At 38.2% G+C, this 15,716-nt stretch overlaps 1 protein-coding gene across 1 annotated transcript in view; it reads left to right on the plus strand.

Annotated features, from left to right (window-relative positions):
* LOC150079395 (disintegrin and metalloproteinase domain-containing protein 11-like) overlaps nucleotides 1–15,716 on the plus strand; it is a 445,660-nt gene that overhangs the window by 208,592 nt on the left and 221,352 nt on the right. Inside the window, exons 16-17 of the mRNA XM_090383050.1 lie at nucleotides 7,783–7,891; nucleotides 14,539–14,607. Of these exons, the coding sequence (XP_090239176.1) occupies nucleotides 7,783–7,891; nucleotides 14,539–14,607 (178 nt within the window). The remainder of the gene's footprint in view (nucleotides 1–7,782; nucleotides 7,892–14,538; nucleotides 14,608–15,716) is intronic.

Here is a 15,716-nt window from a genome sequence, read left to right on the forward strand (position 1 = left end):
GGCAGTCTGATGGGCGTTATAGAGATTTTTCCAATGTGGCTCATGAACAGAGGCCTACTTGGGGTGGTCTGGCAGGGATTCTAATTTAAAGGTATACTGTAATGGCAATTGCTTTTGTCGAAGAAATAAGGATGGTTCAGTTGTTTCAACACTTAAACTTTGGTTAGGAGATGTTTGGAACTCTCCAGTAGCAGCACGAATGGCCTGATGGTGGACTGGGTCAAGCCATCACAGTAGGCTGTTTCTAACTGATGCATACACGCATTAGCCATTGCCCAAGAGTTGTCATGGTCCATGGCATGCTGCAATTGCCTTTCAATAACTCTCACATTGCATGTGAAAGGTTGCTAAAATCATGAATGAAGAGGGTACTATTTACGGTTGGAGGAAGTTCTTTACTAACAGAATTAACTTTGATAGCAAAAAGCATTACACTTAGGAGTGATCCCTGAGGAACTCTCTTCTCTTGGCAGAATGGCTAAGAGAGAGCAGATCCCACATGAACTTGGAATGACCGGTTTGAGAGGAAATTTTAAAAAACAGCTGGTCAGAGCTATTGGCCAATAATAATTTGGTATTTTTGGATCCTCTCCTGGTTTAGGGAAGGAAAGTGCAATTGCTTTGTGCCATGAGTCCAGAAACTGCTCTTCGAGATAGATTCTATTGTACAAGTAGAGCAGACAATCCATAGATTCTGATGAAAGATATTTAATCATCTCATAATGGATGTCATCTGGCCCCACAGCACTAACCTGGGACAGAGAGAGTGCTGCTTTCAGTTCCCATTGTGTAAAAGATTGGTTATAGGTTTCACAGCCATTTGAAGATAGCTTCAATTGCTGCTTTTCTGATTTTTGCTTAAGGACCAGAAACTCTGGGGTGGGGGTGTTAGATGTTTTGGCAGACACATTAGTGAATATCTCTCCAAGAGTGTAATTGCAGTTGTAGTTGGGTCTACAATTGCTCATCCATTATGCTCTAGGATTAATGAAGTGTGTGATGTGTATTTTCCCTTCATTTTCTGGACTTTTTTTTCCAGATGACTTTTGGTGTTGCAGCCTGGCTGATGGAAGATGTGAAGCAGATCCGTGATTCCTTCTGGCTCTGACATCAAATGCCTTCAAATCTACGCATCTTCAGATGTGCACATTTGAAGGCTATTAGATTTTCTGTGCTAGGTTATTGACAAAATATTCCCCACACTTGTTTTGTGCCTTTCTTGCTGCTGTGCATTCTACATTCCACAATGGTTTTGGAAATGGTGGAAGCTGAGTCGATGTTTTTGGAATTGCAGTTGCTGCTGCTTGGACAATATTTCTGTGATTTCTGTAGCAGCAGTTGCAATTCTGAAGACATTATTAATTGGCTCCTTGCTGACTATGGTTGCATTAAACAATGCCAGATGTTTGAAGGCATTCCATTCAGCATGATCAATTTTCCACTGTGGTATCCTAGACAAGTGGCATGGTGTCCTTTTGCAAAGAGTGGATATCATGGGGAAGTGATTACCACCATAAGGGTTTTATTCAACCTTCCATGTACACACAGGAAGGAGGGAAGTGGAGCAGATGGAAAGATCGATAGCAGTAAACGTACAGGTAGGCATGTGGAAAAATGCATTAGAGCCCGAATTTAGAAGGGCGAAGTCGTTGTTTTCTGGCATACACTCCATAGTCTGACCTCGTCCATTGACGTTAGCACTACTCCAGAGTGTTATTTCCATTGAAATCCCATAGTAGTAGAAAAGGGGACAGCAATTGCTTAATGAGATCATCAAGGTCTGCCTGTGTGATATTGTTCCCAGGTGGCAATTAGATTGAGCAGACAGTTAAAAGGAACTCTACCATGAGGCAAATAGCTATGGTCTGTATTTTAGTGGTCAGTGATGTACGTTGAAAATGGATATAGTTACCAACAAGGATGGCAACTTCTCCTTCGGCAGGTTCATACCCAGTTCTATCCTTCCAAACAGGAGTGCAGCCATGCATGTAAGGGTTCTCATTTGCCTTTAAATATGTCTCCTGTAAGCAGAAGCGTATTGGCTCATACTTATGCAGGAGGACCCTGATGTCATCACTATTTTGACAGAAAACACAGTAGTCTCAATGCAGAAATTTGAAATTGAATGTGGAGATTTACTTAGATTTGCTTTGTCTGTCTGTGGACTTCCAAGGGATTGAGCGGTTTGCTTTTTCAGTCTTGGATTTATCCTTCTCGGGGAAGCATGGACGTTGTCCAGTATTAATATCTTCATCTGCAAAAAGTTCCAAGATCACGTCTTCATTTGTTTCCTTCACCTCTGTCTCCATTTTTTAATTTGTTGTGGGCAGCAAGTCTTTTTTTTTTTTTTTTTTTTATATTCTCCATTTTATTTGGCTTAGGTAGAGACGGAGCAATAAGTGGTATTGATATGGGAGTTGACTGATTATTTTGTATCTTTTTAGCATTCAGTAAGTAGGTGCAATGGGAGCAAAGGATTGTTTTGGTGGGGTTGCCATATCTGTTTGAATTCTAACAGATTGCTTCCCTGCAGCCTTAGCATATGTGGGTTATTTTTCAACCTATTGGCATTACCAGTTTCTCACTTCCTGATATGAAATATTCAGCTCTTCCTTGTGCTTCTGCATTTTATTTTCTACCACTGGCATGCCCTTGAATATGCAGGGTGCTCACTCTTACTCATAGCTGACACAAGTAGGTTGGTGGCTGTACATGCACTGTTTTCGTGGTCTTTTGCACTGCAATGAGCACAGACAGGTGCTTCATGGCAAGCCATCTGCAAAAGCTCATATTTCTAGCATTTGAAACTTTGCAGTAGTTTGAAATGTAAGGTCTTACTGTGCAATTTATGTACCCAGCTGTTATCAAGTCCCTGTTGTTTCTGGTTTCAATTAAGTGGCCCCCAGAACAAAACCTCTTTACTGATTTTGAGGAACTTGCTAACCTCTCTAAACCCTTCTATATGAAAAAGGGCAACATTTTCCCAATAGTCTTCTCAATTTTTGAGTGCATAATTAAGAACCTTGGAATTGGTCATGACAGCACTTAATTTCGGGGTCTCTTTGCTGCATTGGTGTTTCATGGTTTTTATTTTCTGATAGAGACTATATTGGAGCCCCTGAAGGAGTTATCGGGATTCACAGTTTTTAATTTTTGTTCATTGCCTGGGCTCCCCACCCACCATAGAATCCAAATGGGACACCCACTACCCAGCAAGCAATAAATGTGCCTAGAAGTGGGATGCCAGACACCATACCAATACTGCTGCCAACCTGAATCCTGTTCCTTGAACTATAAAGGTAGGAGCATGGCACTGGCACAGTTGACTCTTGCAGGTGAACCATCTAGCTGATTGATCTTGGCCAAGCTATCCAGGACCACCTGTCTTGTTGAAGCAGTGGCCAAAGTGGGGTGTTGAAGCTGGCTTCTCAACAACCAGGACCCCGCTTTCCAAATTTCAGTGGGTTGCAGCACATGGCAAACACATCACTAGATTCCTGTGGTGTTATACTGGAACCTAGGCTGTCGGCATTGAATCCGAGTGATGCTAATCTGGAAGACCAGCAGCATCACTGGGAGGTCCCCCACACCACTGAACTTTCTGACCAAACCTTATATGTCCAGGACAGTTGTGGCTGTAGTACAAGCCATGAGTGGCCCTTGCTGTATTTGGGCATCTGTACCTGCATGCAGGTACCCACGCTGCTGGTCCTTCAGATTAGCATCACTGGGATTCATTGCCCATAGCCTAGGTTACAGGCTAACATCATAGGAATCCAGCATGTTTACCATATGCTGCAACCTGTGGAAATGTAGAAAGGGGGATTGTGGTGGTTGAGGCACCTAGCTTTAACACACCACTTTGGCCACTACTTCAGCAAGACGAGTGGTCCCGGATGGCTCAGCCAGGGCCAATCAACTAGTGGGTTCACCTGCAATTGTCAATACCACGCCGCCCCTACCCTCATGATCCGAGGGACAAGATTTAGGCTGGCAGCAGTGCAGGTGTGACATCTGGGTAGACCTGATATTCCACTCCCAAGTGCATTTATTGCTTGCCTTGTGTCCAGTGAGTATTTGGGCATGTGGCAAGTGAATGCCAAGTTTTTTCCGTGCATTTGAGTCATTGTTTCATATGAGTTGTTCGAATAATCTGTGTTGTTTCGTGAATTTTTAACAAAAATTATAATAGTGTTGAATCTTAGGCAGATGTTGCCCAGAGAACAAGGTTCAAAGCTCCTAATGGAAAACAAATGTCATCACAACATTGTTTCAAAAATTGCTAAAAAAGGTGCAACCGTCAAAATTACTTATCAACGTACTGATTGCATTTTTTTGATGACAAGAGGATAATGTTGTCAGAATTCACTCTGCTAGGTGATGATGCTGTTTTTTTTGTTCTATTAGGAGCTTTAAACTTTGATTTTTTTTTCAGAGAAGCAATCCACTGTAAATGACCCAAAAAAATTGTAACATAGATTATTCTTGCACCACAGCAATGTGCCAAGCCATACATCACTTGTTGCTGTCTTTGGGTGATGACAACATTTCTGTCATGCCACGCATACTTTATGGCCCAGGATTAGCACCATATGACTTTTGGCTATTTTCAAAATTAAAACATTTTGAGTCAGTTCAAGAAATCCAGTCAAACATGACATACACATAAAAGCATTTGTAAAAGACTACCTCCAAAAATGTTTTGATTAGTGGTGGGCATAATGAAATAGCTGTATGATTGCAGAAGGACATTATGTTGACAAACATTAACATTGTAAACATTTATTGTTTGCAACATTAACCAAGCTTTTTTAATCAAACCTTGTACTTTCTACCAATTTACATAGGTACCTTTTGGAACTTGTATCCTTTCCTTCTGCAAAGCAGCTTCCAGAGCTGGCATGAAAGAAACCCATTCTAATCCAGGCCTGAAATTTGCCCAGTGGGTGTGTTTAGTAGGTTTGAAGTCTGGCTCTGAGCTGGGCAATCTAACTTTTCAATGTTATCACACTGATAAGATCATTTCATTAGTACTGTTATAGTGTAGGTAATGAATAATTGTACAAAAGAGTACAATTCTTCAAGATGTCAAAGTAAGTTGTGGACTTCGTGGCTTCAGGAACTACCACCAATATTCTAAACAAGCCGAAGCAACCCCATTCCACCAAACTGCCTCCATCATACCTCACAGTTGAGTTGATACTCTCTGAGTGGAAGTGATTTCTGTGAAATCTCTACACCCAAATACATCCATTGGAACATTATATTGTGTAGCAAGATTTATCACTCCATAGCACTTCTACCACCGTTCTGGAGTCCACAAATGTTGGAAACTTGCCCATTCCATGTACTGTTTTCCATTGGTGACCTTGATATTGGACTTATGTGCAGCTGCTTTACCATTGAACACCAGGTTCTGCAGCTTCCTGTGGATCATTGACATAGTGATGGATGCTCCAATATTCTCTTGGTGCTGCTGCTGCTGCTTCATGATCATGATTCACATGTGTCTGTGGACATATGTGTACCATGATCTACTCTCTTTATGGTTTGTGAAACATAATCTGTGAGTTTGTGAGGTCATCCAGACCTTTTCTTTTTTTTTGTTTTTCTAATGTGCTGATGTGGCACAGATCGATCCACAAGATTTATATTGGTATGTCTGAGGCAATATGTCTGCACAGTACCCAATATTATTGGAGGAATGTCAGAATATTTTTGTTTATATAGTGTGAACTCCAAAGATGTAAGATTAATGAAAAACTTATACTCTGACCAGACTGCAAGTTGATGATATGACCACGTTTCGGCTCCAATATTCTTTAATTTATACAGAGAATCAATCTTCAGGTACATAGAAAATTTGAGCTGAATTACAATTAGTAATTAAAAAATAATGAAATCTGATATTTCAGTGACACTGCACTACTGTCAAACTGTGAAGAAGAGTTAGAGGAAATGTGGAGATAATCAAGACCCAAAAAAAAGCAAATAACCAGGACTTAAAAACTAAACAGAAAGAAAATAAGAATAATAATAATTTCTTGCAATAAAAAGATAAAACTCCACTGTTAAATATTATGATAGAACAGTAGAAATTGCTGATGACTAATTCGTTAATACAGTAAACCTCCGCTATTTGCGGGGGTTACGTTCCTGAGAAATGCCGCGAATACCGAAAACGTGAATACTGAGTTATGGCTCCCATGGTAATAAAGGGGTTCCGTTCCAAAGTATGAAATATATAAGAAAAACTAGTCTAAAATTTTGTCTATGTATGTATTATAGGTACCTTCATAATATGACTGTACATAGTGAAATGCAAGCATATGGCATCGAAATGAAAATAAGAAACAGTTTAATGTTAAATATAATATTTATTAGAAATTTCAAACAAATCTTTCAAACCAGCGCCTTTGCTAGCTAAAAAACTTATCCCGCCAGTGCTATCACCAAGTTTCGCTAAAGTGTTGATAAAGGAGTTTTGCCTTTTCAAGAATAATGAGTGAACTTAAGGGAATTTTATTTTTGAGTTCGGTCTTCTATCCACAGATTTAAAGCTTTTCCATTTTTTCTAATTTAACATCACGAGTTACAGAGCAAATTTTTGAAGCAATTAGCGTGTTTTCACGGACACTATGGCGGATTTTTTTCTTCCGATTTCTTGATTGATCGTACTGTTGACTCATTGATTTTATAATGTTTTGCCACTGAGAAGACACTTTCACCATTAGAAATTTTGTCTAATAACCCAATTTTATTTGCCAATGTCATCACCTTCTTTGATAATTTCACATTCCCCTTGTTATTCATAGCTATACTTTTGTACGGGTTAGAAAGAACTTATCCAAATAAAGTCACTTTCTTCCGTTAACACACTAGAAAAAGTCTGTTTTGCACTGCAAAATGGTAGATTTATCAATTTTGTAAGGATATCAATTTATAAATTGATAAATTTATTCAATTTTAAAGGCATATAAATTAAAAACAAACGACGAAACCTTCCATGGCAAGTGCATAACACATACCGAACAAGGATTAGCAAGAAACATCCACGCTCGCGATTTTGCATCCCTCTCCCTCCCCCCACTGAGCACTCTTTTGACTGAGAAAGATAATTTTAGCCACACCCATGTTTTTTTATGGCGGAAAATGTTCACGGTGCTTTAAAATTCACATTTTTTTAGGTTTCATTTTATGTTAAATCAGCGATCGCGAATACAGATACCGCAAATAGCGGGGGTTTGCTGTATAGTAAAAAGACATTAACTACCAGACTGGAAACAAGATGGAGAATGCTGTATGGTGCAAAAGCTGGGACACTTCACCCTATAATTGGCATGAAGCAAAAGTCTTTGAACTCTGAATATATAGAAATATGCTGATTATTCCTTGGGTATAGAACAAATAAATTTAATGGATATAAATCCATTGCTACTCAAAAACATAAATAGCATATTTAAGGCACATATTTTCACATGCTTCAGTACAGAAACAGTTGAAAGGAAGAATGCAACCATGTATAAGAGGAGGTAAACTTATCGCCTTGCAGAACAATGTGTAGGAATCAATTGATACTACTGTCAAGCACAATGGAAAATGAAGAACATTGATAGTCATTAATCTCTTAGGAGAAGGGGGGGAAGAGAGAGAGAGAGAGAGAGAGAGAGATCAAATAAAAATTACAAGTTTTTTTTTTTATAAGTTATGATTTAAATAAATGTAAGTTTTCTGTTATTTCACATATCCTTTAATTATTTAATCTTTAAATTTTCATTACAGAGGCTTAAACAGAATCCAGCCATATCATTTTTCTACCTGCAGTTTACAAGATTACATCAACGCACTTAGGATTGGACATGGCATTTGCCTTTTTAATAAACCTAACCAGGTGAGATACAGCTGTGCTTTTTGAAGTCTTGAAAACTCACTCAAATTCTTGAAAAAATGAGAAGAAAGTAAGTTTAGTAGCACATAAAAATAAAATGTTTGTGGTACAGCCTGCTAAACACATCTAAACATTTTTATTTTTTATTTTTAGAACATTGCCAGAAGCTTTTTGCAGTATAACGTAGTACATTTTGAAGTTGAGCAGGCAAATTATGAAGCTCATCAGACTGTTCAATTTTAAAAACAGTGTAGTACCATATACTTTCAGTTATCAGTCATAGCAATTTGTTATTTCTCAGAGTTAATTGAAATTAGGCACTTGAGTCCACCATTATTTTGCAATTTTTTAATATAAATTCTTAAATCTATTTCCTACCAACAGTTATATTCAGTATATTGCACTGATGTCAATGTTTCAGATCAACTTTGGGTATTTGTTAAATGTATAAATAAAGTACTATGAACCATGATTAATTAATTACTTAAACTATATCTCTGGGTCTGTAATACATACATTCATACATCTATTGCATCATGGGATATGAAAATAATATAATGTAATGATTTCCAAAGCTTAATTATTAAACATGTAGGTTCCGAGTTAAGCTAACGTACTACAGTTCTTAAGACTACCAACTCTTACCAATATGAAAATGGAAACATTACTTACTTTAGAAGGCAACTGGTCTCTTCCAACTTTGCCACCAAAAAAGAGGAAAAAGGAAAATATTAATTTGGGTGGAGTGGGAAATGGTAGTAGGTTTTGTGGTTTCAGGCACTATCACTGATGGACATAGTCCACCAGCTAAAACTGCCTGTATCATCATACCTCTTCAACAAAATTTCATGGTCAAGACTGATAGGATGTGCAATATCTACACCAAAAAAATCCATTGGAACAAAACATTATGTAGCAACATTCAATAGCATCTTCTGACACTATTCTAAAGTTCACAGTCTTGCAGAATGACACCAAATGCCATTTTGCATTGTTATCCATGGTATCTAGCTTATGTATGTGAAGCTTCTCTGCCATTGAGCCCAAGACTGGTGGCTCTCTGTGGATAGTTGACATACTGATCAATGTTTCTGGGGTTTTTTCAACCAGCTCCACAATGTTTTCTACAAACAACATGCATGAAGCACATTCTCGTGATTTGTCAAGTGCATTCCATGAGGTACCATGTATTTGACAAACTGTATTACCTCTGGTCTTTTATCAATTCACGATAGTTGATTTTGGGAGGTTCAGATGAATTGCAGTTGTATGTACAATGCAGTGTGCACTTTACGCAATATAATGTTTGATGCTATTAATTGAGTTAACACACACAATGGATCCATTGCCCCCAAGCTCAAATCCTGCTATCTGTGTAAATTAGGATTCATCAGATCATAGCACCTCTTACAGTACTGTATAGTTAAAATCAACTGAAATACCACTGGAATCTTGTATTCAGATTCTTGGCTGAAACAAGTGGCTTATGTATAAGTTAATGGCTTCTGGTTCTGCAGATCTGTGTTTATTTTTCAAGCAGATATGGGTTGATCTCAGCCTAGATTTAAAGTACCTCAAAATATCGTGTAATGCTTTGCAGAGCCTCATTTTTCCAGTTACTCATTTTCAAAATGAATACCCGTAGTCTCAGTAACAACTTCTTATATGCTAATAATAGTTCCATTTGTAAGTCACTTATTATTTTTTTTTTTTTTTTGGTCTTGCAGTTTAGTTTTGGTTTTTTATTATGCCGACTTTAGTATCAAAGTTGATGTTACCATACCTTGTGATTCTCTAATTTGAATATATTTCCTCTGCACCATTTCTATTCCAGTTGGGTTGACATTGTGTTTTCTTCCAGATATTTGCCAGTATTACATAAGCTCTCTGCCTCCAGAGAAGCAGATGGCAATTTGGTTTGGTTAGATGACAGTTTGTTTTGTTTTGCACAAGGTTAAATGGCAATTTGTTTTGCTAAAGAATAACTAATTATTCTTTAATTAAAAGAAAATTTCTTGTTTTCTTGTAGTAGTCTGTCTTACCTTAAATGTGTATTCTGAAGTTTCCCACTAAAATAAGTTTCCAGACTTTGCAACCACAAGGGAGATATCGAAATTTCTCTTTGTGCCAGTAAATAACCAGCCACTCACCCAGGTGTGAACCAACGTAAGCAGGGGCCGAGGTGTGGCACCAACACCACATGGAGGAATGCCGCCCCTCTGTCATCTACCACCTAGTACTGCCCCGTTACCAGGCAGTACTAGGTGCTAGATGAATCTCATCAACTGGTGCAATACCGCCACTTTGCTTATTGGAGGCTTGAAGTGGTGAAACCCATGTTTAGTCTCCAGAGTTAAGTTCCAGTCAACTCTTCCATCGGGCATTACAATTGATGACTTTTGAGGTTGTGATGAACATCATGGCGAGATCCAATCTTCCTTACATATCGAGGGTACAGCTCTAAAACAGTGTTTGCAGGCCGGCTGCTAGTTAGTACACCGGATCGGACCTATTGGTAACTCTCTAGGAGATTTCCGCATCAGTTAGTGTATAATCTTGCTACCTCTGCTCTGCCAGATAGTGACTGGAGGGAGTCTGAGTAGTGTGTATGCAGGGGGCCATTGTTGAGGCCACATTATATCAAGGATCTGGGTATATTCTTACAATGTGTAAGCCATATCCACCCACTTTTTCTTACTATCAAATACACTATGTGTCAAACTAATAGAGTAAGCTTATCTGCGAAAAGATCTAAACCTCCAAAACACTTCCTAATTCATTTCACAAATATACGTGATCTCAGTTCTAATCTCAACAATGTCCATTTTCACTTGCAGTCTGCCAAACCCCATGTACTTTTTCTGACAGAATCTCAGTCATCGGTTGATTCAACTACTGCTCATTTCAGTTGCCCAAATTATTCGCTGTATGATTCCTTTCGCCTCAAAGGTGGTACTTGTGCATATGTCCATTCCGATATTCCCTGTCAGAGACTTGTCAATTTGGAATCTTCTCTTTTCGATCTTCTCTGGCTTAAAATCTCTCAACCTCATTGTGTGAAATTCATCTGTTGTCTCTACCATTCTCCCAACTCCACTAATCACTTGGAGCTCTTTGATTTTCTCTCTTTGCAACTTAACTTTCTCCAGTCCAACTTTCCTAACAGTGAGATAATTTTTCTTGGTGATTTTAGTGTTCACAACTCCAGCTGGTTTCCGTTTTCTAGTCACACCGACCCATCTGGTCAAGATGCTGAGGCTTTTGCAATCACTACTGACCTTGCACAGATTGTTCATTTACCTACAAGAATACCGGGCAATCCTAACCATACAGCTAACACGCTTGATCTTTTTCTCACAAACAACCTTTCTAAGTACACGGTCGAAGTGAGAGGTCCTTTAGGCATCTCAGATCACAACTTGGTGAATGTCTTCTCCAATGGAGCCTTTATCTCATGGCTATTCCCAACCTTGTATTGTTTGGCCTTACAAGAATGCAAAATGGGATGACCTGTGAGATTTCTTTTCTTCTTTTCTTTGGTTGGAGTACTGTTTCAAAACTTCTGATGTCAACGTTTGCTCAGATCATTCTTGAAATTACTGAAGTTATTCTTGCAGGAATGGAATCCTTTATCCCACATTCCATTTTAAAATCTCGTCCTTTATCTAAACCTTGGTTTTCCAATAAATGTGCTAAGGCTGTTCAAGAGAAGAATGTTGCATATTTTAATTGGCTTGTTCTAATTCTTCATTTTCATTTTCTGCCTACACCAAAGCTCGCAACAATTGTAAAGCAGTTATTAATCAGTCCAAACTAGAGTTTGAACAGGCTAAGAGTAGAAAACTTGCTTAGCATTCTGGTCTCTTGCCAGAAATATTGTCCGCAACTTTTGCCCATTTCTGCTCCCACCTCTGTCCAAATCAGATGGTTCTGTTGTCACTTCAGCCAAGGATAAAGCAGATCTGCTAGCATCCCATTTTTCTTCCAACTCATGTATTAATGATCTTGGTAAAACACCTCCCACCATACTCCATTCAATGCTTTCTGTGGTCTTCGGTCAAAAGGATGTCAGAAGGATTTTGACGAATCTTGATGCTAAGAAAGCTCCAGTTCCCGATGGTATTTCTCCACTTGTTCTCAAAACCTGTTCTCCTGAACTTACTCCTGTTCTTTGCCGCCTTTTTTCACTTTCTTATTCCAAAGGCGTTTTTCCTTCTACTTGGAAATTTGCTCATATCCAGCCAGTTCCTAAAAAGGGTGACAAATCCCTCCCATCCAATTATCGTCCCATTGAAATTACTTCTACTCTTTCTAAAGTAATGGAGAAATCAATTAACCGCCAACTCTTAAACTGCCTAGAAACCTGTCTGATCAGTGATCGCCAGTATGGATTCCATCGGTGTCGATCCACTGGTGATGGTTCTGGCTTATGTTACCCATTTATGGACTAATTCAATGGAAAAGTTTGGTGAAACACAAGCAGTTGCTCTTGACATCTCAAAGGCGTTCGATTGTGTTTGGCATAAAGGTCTTCTAAACAAGCTTCCATCTTATGGTTTGCCAACTGTTTTTTGTAATTGGTTATCCAGTTTTCTCTCATCGCTCACTGATGGTGATGGTAGATGGCTCTCTGTCTTCTTACTTCTCCACTAAGGCTGGTGTCCCACAAGGTTCAGTTCTTTCCCCCACTCTTTTCCTCATGTATATTAATTACCTTCTTCCATTGACAAGAAATCCTATCCATAGTTTTGCCGATGATAGCACATTGCATTCCACTTTCCATTTTGAGAAACCTTCCCCTGCTCAATCAGCTTCAACTTCTTTAAAATCTGCTAACATTTCCTTAACTGCTGATCTCCAGGTAATTCTCTAGTGGGGCAAAGACAAATTAGTTCATTTCAATCCTTCTAAAACTCAGTCTTGTCTTATATCTCACAAAAAGGATTCTTCTGATCCTATGCTTATCTTTGGTGACACTCCGATTTCTAGGCAAAATGATATATCTCTTTTGGGGATTAACCTTACTTCTAATCTCTCTTGCACAAGCAGATTACAAATATTGCTTCCTCTACATCTAAAAAACTTGGTTTTCTCTTTCGCTCTCAGCGTTACTTTTCTTCCAAACAGCTGTTCACTCTGTACAAATCACAAATCCGCCCTGCCATGGAATATTGTTCCCACATCTGGGGTGGTACCCCCAAAACCTCTCTCAGGCTTCTTGATTCCATTCAGAAGACGGCAGTTAGGTTAATTAATGATTCATCTCTAACAGAGTCTCTCCACCCGCTCTCTCATAGACGTACTGTTTCTGCTGCATGCCTCTTCTACAGATACTTCCATGGGCACTGTTCTTCTGAATTGGCTTCTATAATTCCCGTTCTCTCTTTCAAAACAGTCCGAACATGTGCCGCCATCAGCCAACATCCATTTACTGTCCAACTTCAAACTCACAGAACCAACTTTTCATCTTCCTCATTTATTCATTCCACTGCTGTTTTCTGGAACAACCTTCCTTCATATATATTTCCTGAAAATTACAGTCTACAGAAGTTCAAGTCCAATGTCAAGATATATCTTCTTTCATGTTCTCAACCTCCAACCCAAGCACGGCACTAAGTACTATAGGTTCTAATACCTCTCGTGTTTGGGGTTTACATAAAAAAAAAAAAAAAAAAGACCAACCAAAATTGCTGTCCTATTTGAAACATGAACAGTGAAGAAGGATGTGCAGGTAATTTGTACATGCCAAAGTGACTGGGACCACAAAATTTGTCATCTTCAAGTGTGTGGTCCAACACTCAAGTCTAATAAGCCAATCTGTTCTGTTCTGGTGTGGTGTAATAATCTGCATACAAAAGTAGTTACAGAATTACAGATGGAAGGCTTGGCCCTCCACTCTGCAGTCCTGAAGTTGCCCTTGTTGAATTTAATCTGTTTGGGCCTATAAAAAATCACGTGCCTGATTATCATGCAGCTATTAACAATGAAGTTAATAGCTGCATTATAATCTAATTGAACAGGAATGTACCTGAATTTTATGACAGAGGTAACTGTTCATGTGACAAGATAGGACAAGTGCCTGGTTGGTGACTAAGTTGAAAAATAGTGCACTTAAGTGGCTTCCTTTATGTGTTGTTTTTGATTGCTTTATGTTTAAAAAAAATGTTACCTTACTTTTCAAATAGCCCTCATTTAAAGAAATAATCACCACTTTATCCCATCTGGCAGCCTCTTTGCACTGCTAACAGAACTTCATTATCATATTGCATAATTTCATTGGTAGCACTAAGTTGATTTTGTTTTATATACAGTAAGTTTTAACTAATTTATATGAAATGATTCACTGTAGGCTACATCTAGCATTTTAATTGGAAATTTTCTTGAAATGAATCCTAAAATTTCCTGCTATGTACTGCAATCCACAATTTCAGAATTCTAAATATTTAATTAGAAAGTATCATGAATATCATGGAAAAGTCCCGGAATCAAGTTTCCGTTCGACATCATATTAATCTTACTGAATTTGAATATCCCATTGAAAGCATAAAGAAAATTAAATAGTTTGAAAAGAAACATGAGAGACATTCATTTTAAAATCTGTGAAAATCATAAACTAGAGATTGATATTATATTTCATTTTTCTTTTTAAGCTGGAATTTCATTCTTGTGGAAATGGGGTAGTGGAAGAAGGAGAGGAATGTGATTGTGGAAGCATTGAGGTAAGGAACTGTGAAATTTTCAATTATATAATTGCTAATATTTTTTGCAGGGAAGTAAGTTTACAGGACAGGAACTTCCACATCCTGGTCTAGCCCAGAGATTTACAAGTACAACAGCTGTTTAAAAGTAATAAGATACAGCAGTTATTTACTTTATCTGATTGAGGTGTTTAAGGCTTTGAATGGGTGGAGCAAGCTCAATGCTGATGGGATTATTCCTCTTGTTCAGATTGCACTCTTGAAGGTGCATAAATTCAAATTGAGGAAAGATGGTTGCAGAATAGATGTGCAGAAATTTGCCTTTAGCCAGCAACTGGTTGATTGCTGGAACAAACTTCTATATGTCATTTTGTTGTGGAGGTTAATAACTTAAATAAATTCAAGGAAGAACTAGACAAACTTTTGGAGGGAAATGGGATGTGTGTATGGGTTTTTTTTTTTTTTTTTTGCAGTATAAGTTTGCTTTCTTGCATCATATGTCACTACTAGTGCTGCATATCCTTGTTGGAACAGTTTTTGTCACATTGTGTCTGCCATGTGCACGGATAATGACTATATATAAGTTGTATGGTCCTCAGCAACTGCCAACATGTTTTGCACCTGTAATGCTTGAGTGAAATTAAATTACAATAAGTAGTTGGGAAATCAGTCACCACTCTTATGTAATTGCTGTTTCCAACTGATTAAGTGAATTAGGTGTCAGTGAGCAGTCCAGATGAGCTGCAGTACATCTTCCAGGTTTATTCTTGAGATTCAGGTGGTGGGGAGAATGGCAGGCATGTCAAAGCTCTGTATCGAATTACTCACAAAAATTAAAACAGTTAATTTCAAAACTTTAATGAGTAGGTGTTTGAAAATTTGTGATAACAAGAAAAACCTAAGCACTATTAAAGTGCTTAGGTTTTTCTTGGCAAAACTGCTGGCAAAATTCCTCTATATCATTCACAAAACCCCATGAGCTGTGATAGCACCCTATCTTCACTACTCAGAGAACTTTGTGTTTAATTGTACAGTTATTTCCAAGTCTTTTTCATTCTCCACTACAATGAGTTGGTATGTTATTCTGGAATTAAAGTTACCCATATGCAGTAACTTTAATTTGTCAGTGT

This window comes from Mastigoproctus giganteus, chromosome 10 (genome assembly GCF_048544385.1).
Source record: "Mastigoproctus giganteus isolate SK-2022 chromosome 10, ASM4854438v1, whole genome shotgun sequence".
Taxonomy (NCBI): Eukaryota; Metazoa; Arthropoda; class Arachnida; order Uropygi; family Thelyphonidae; genus Mastigoproctus; species Mastigoproctus giganteus.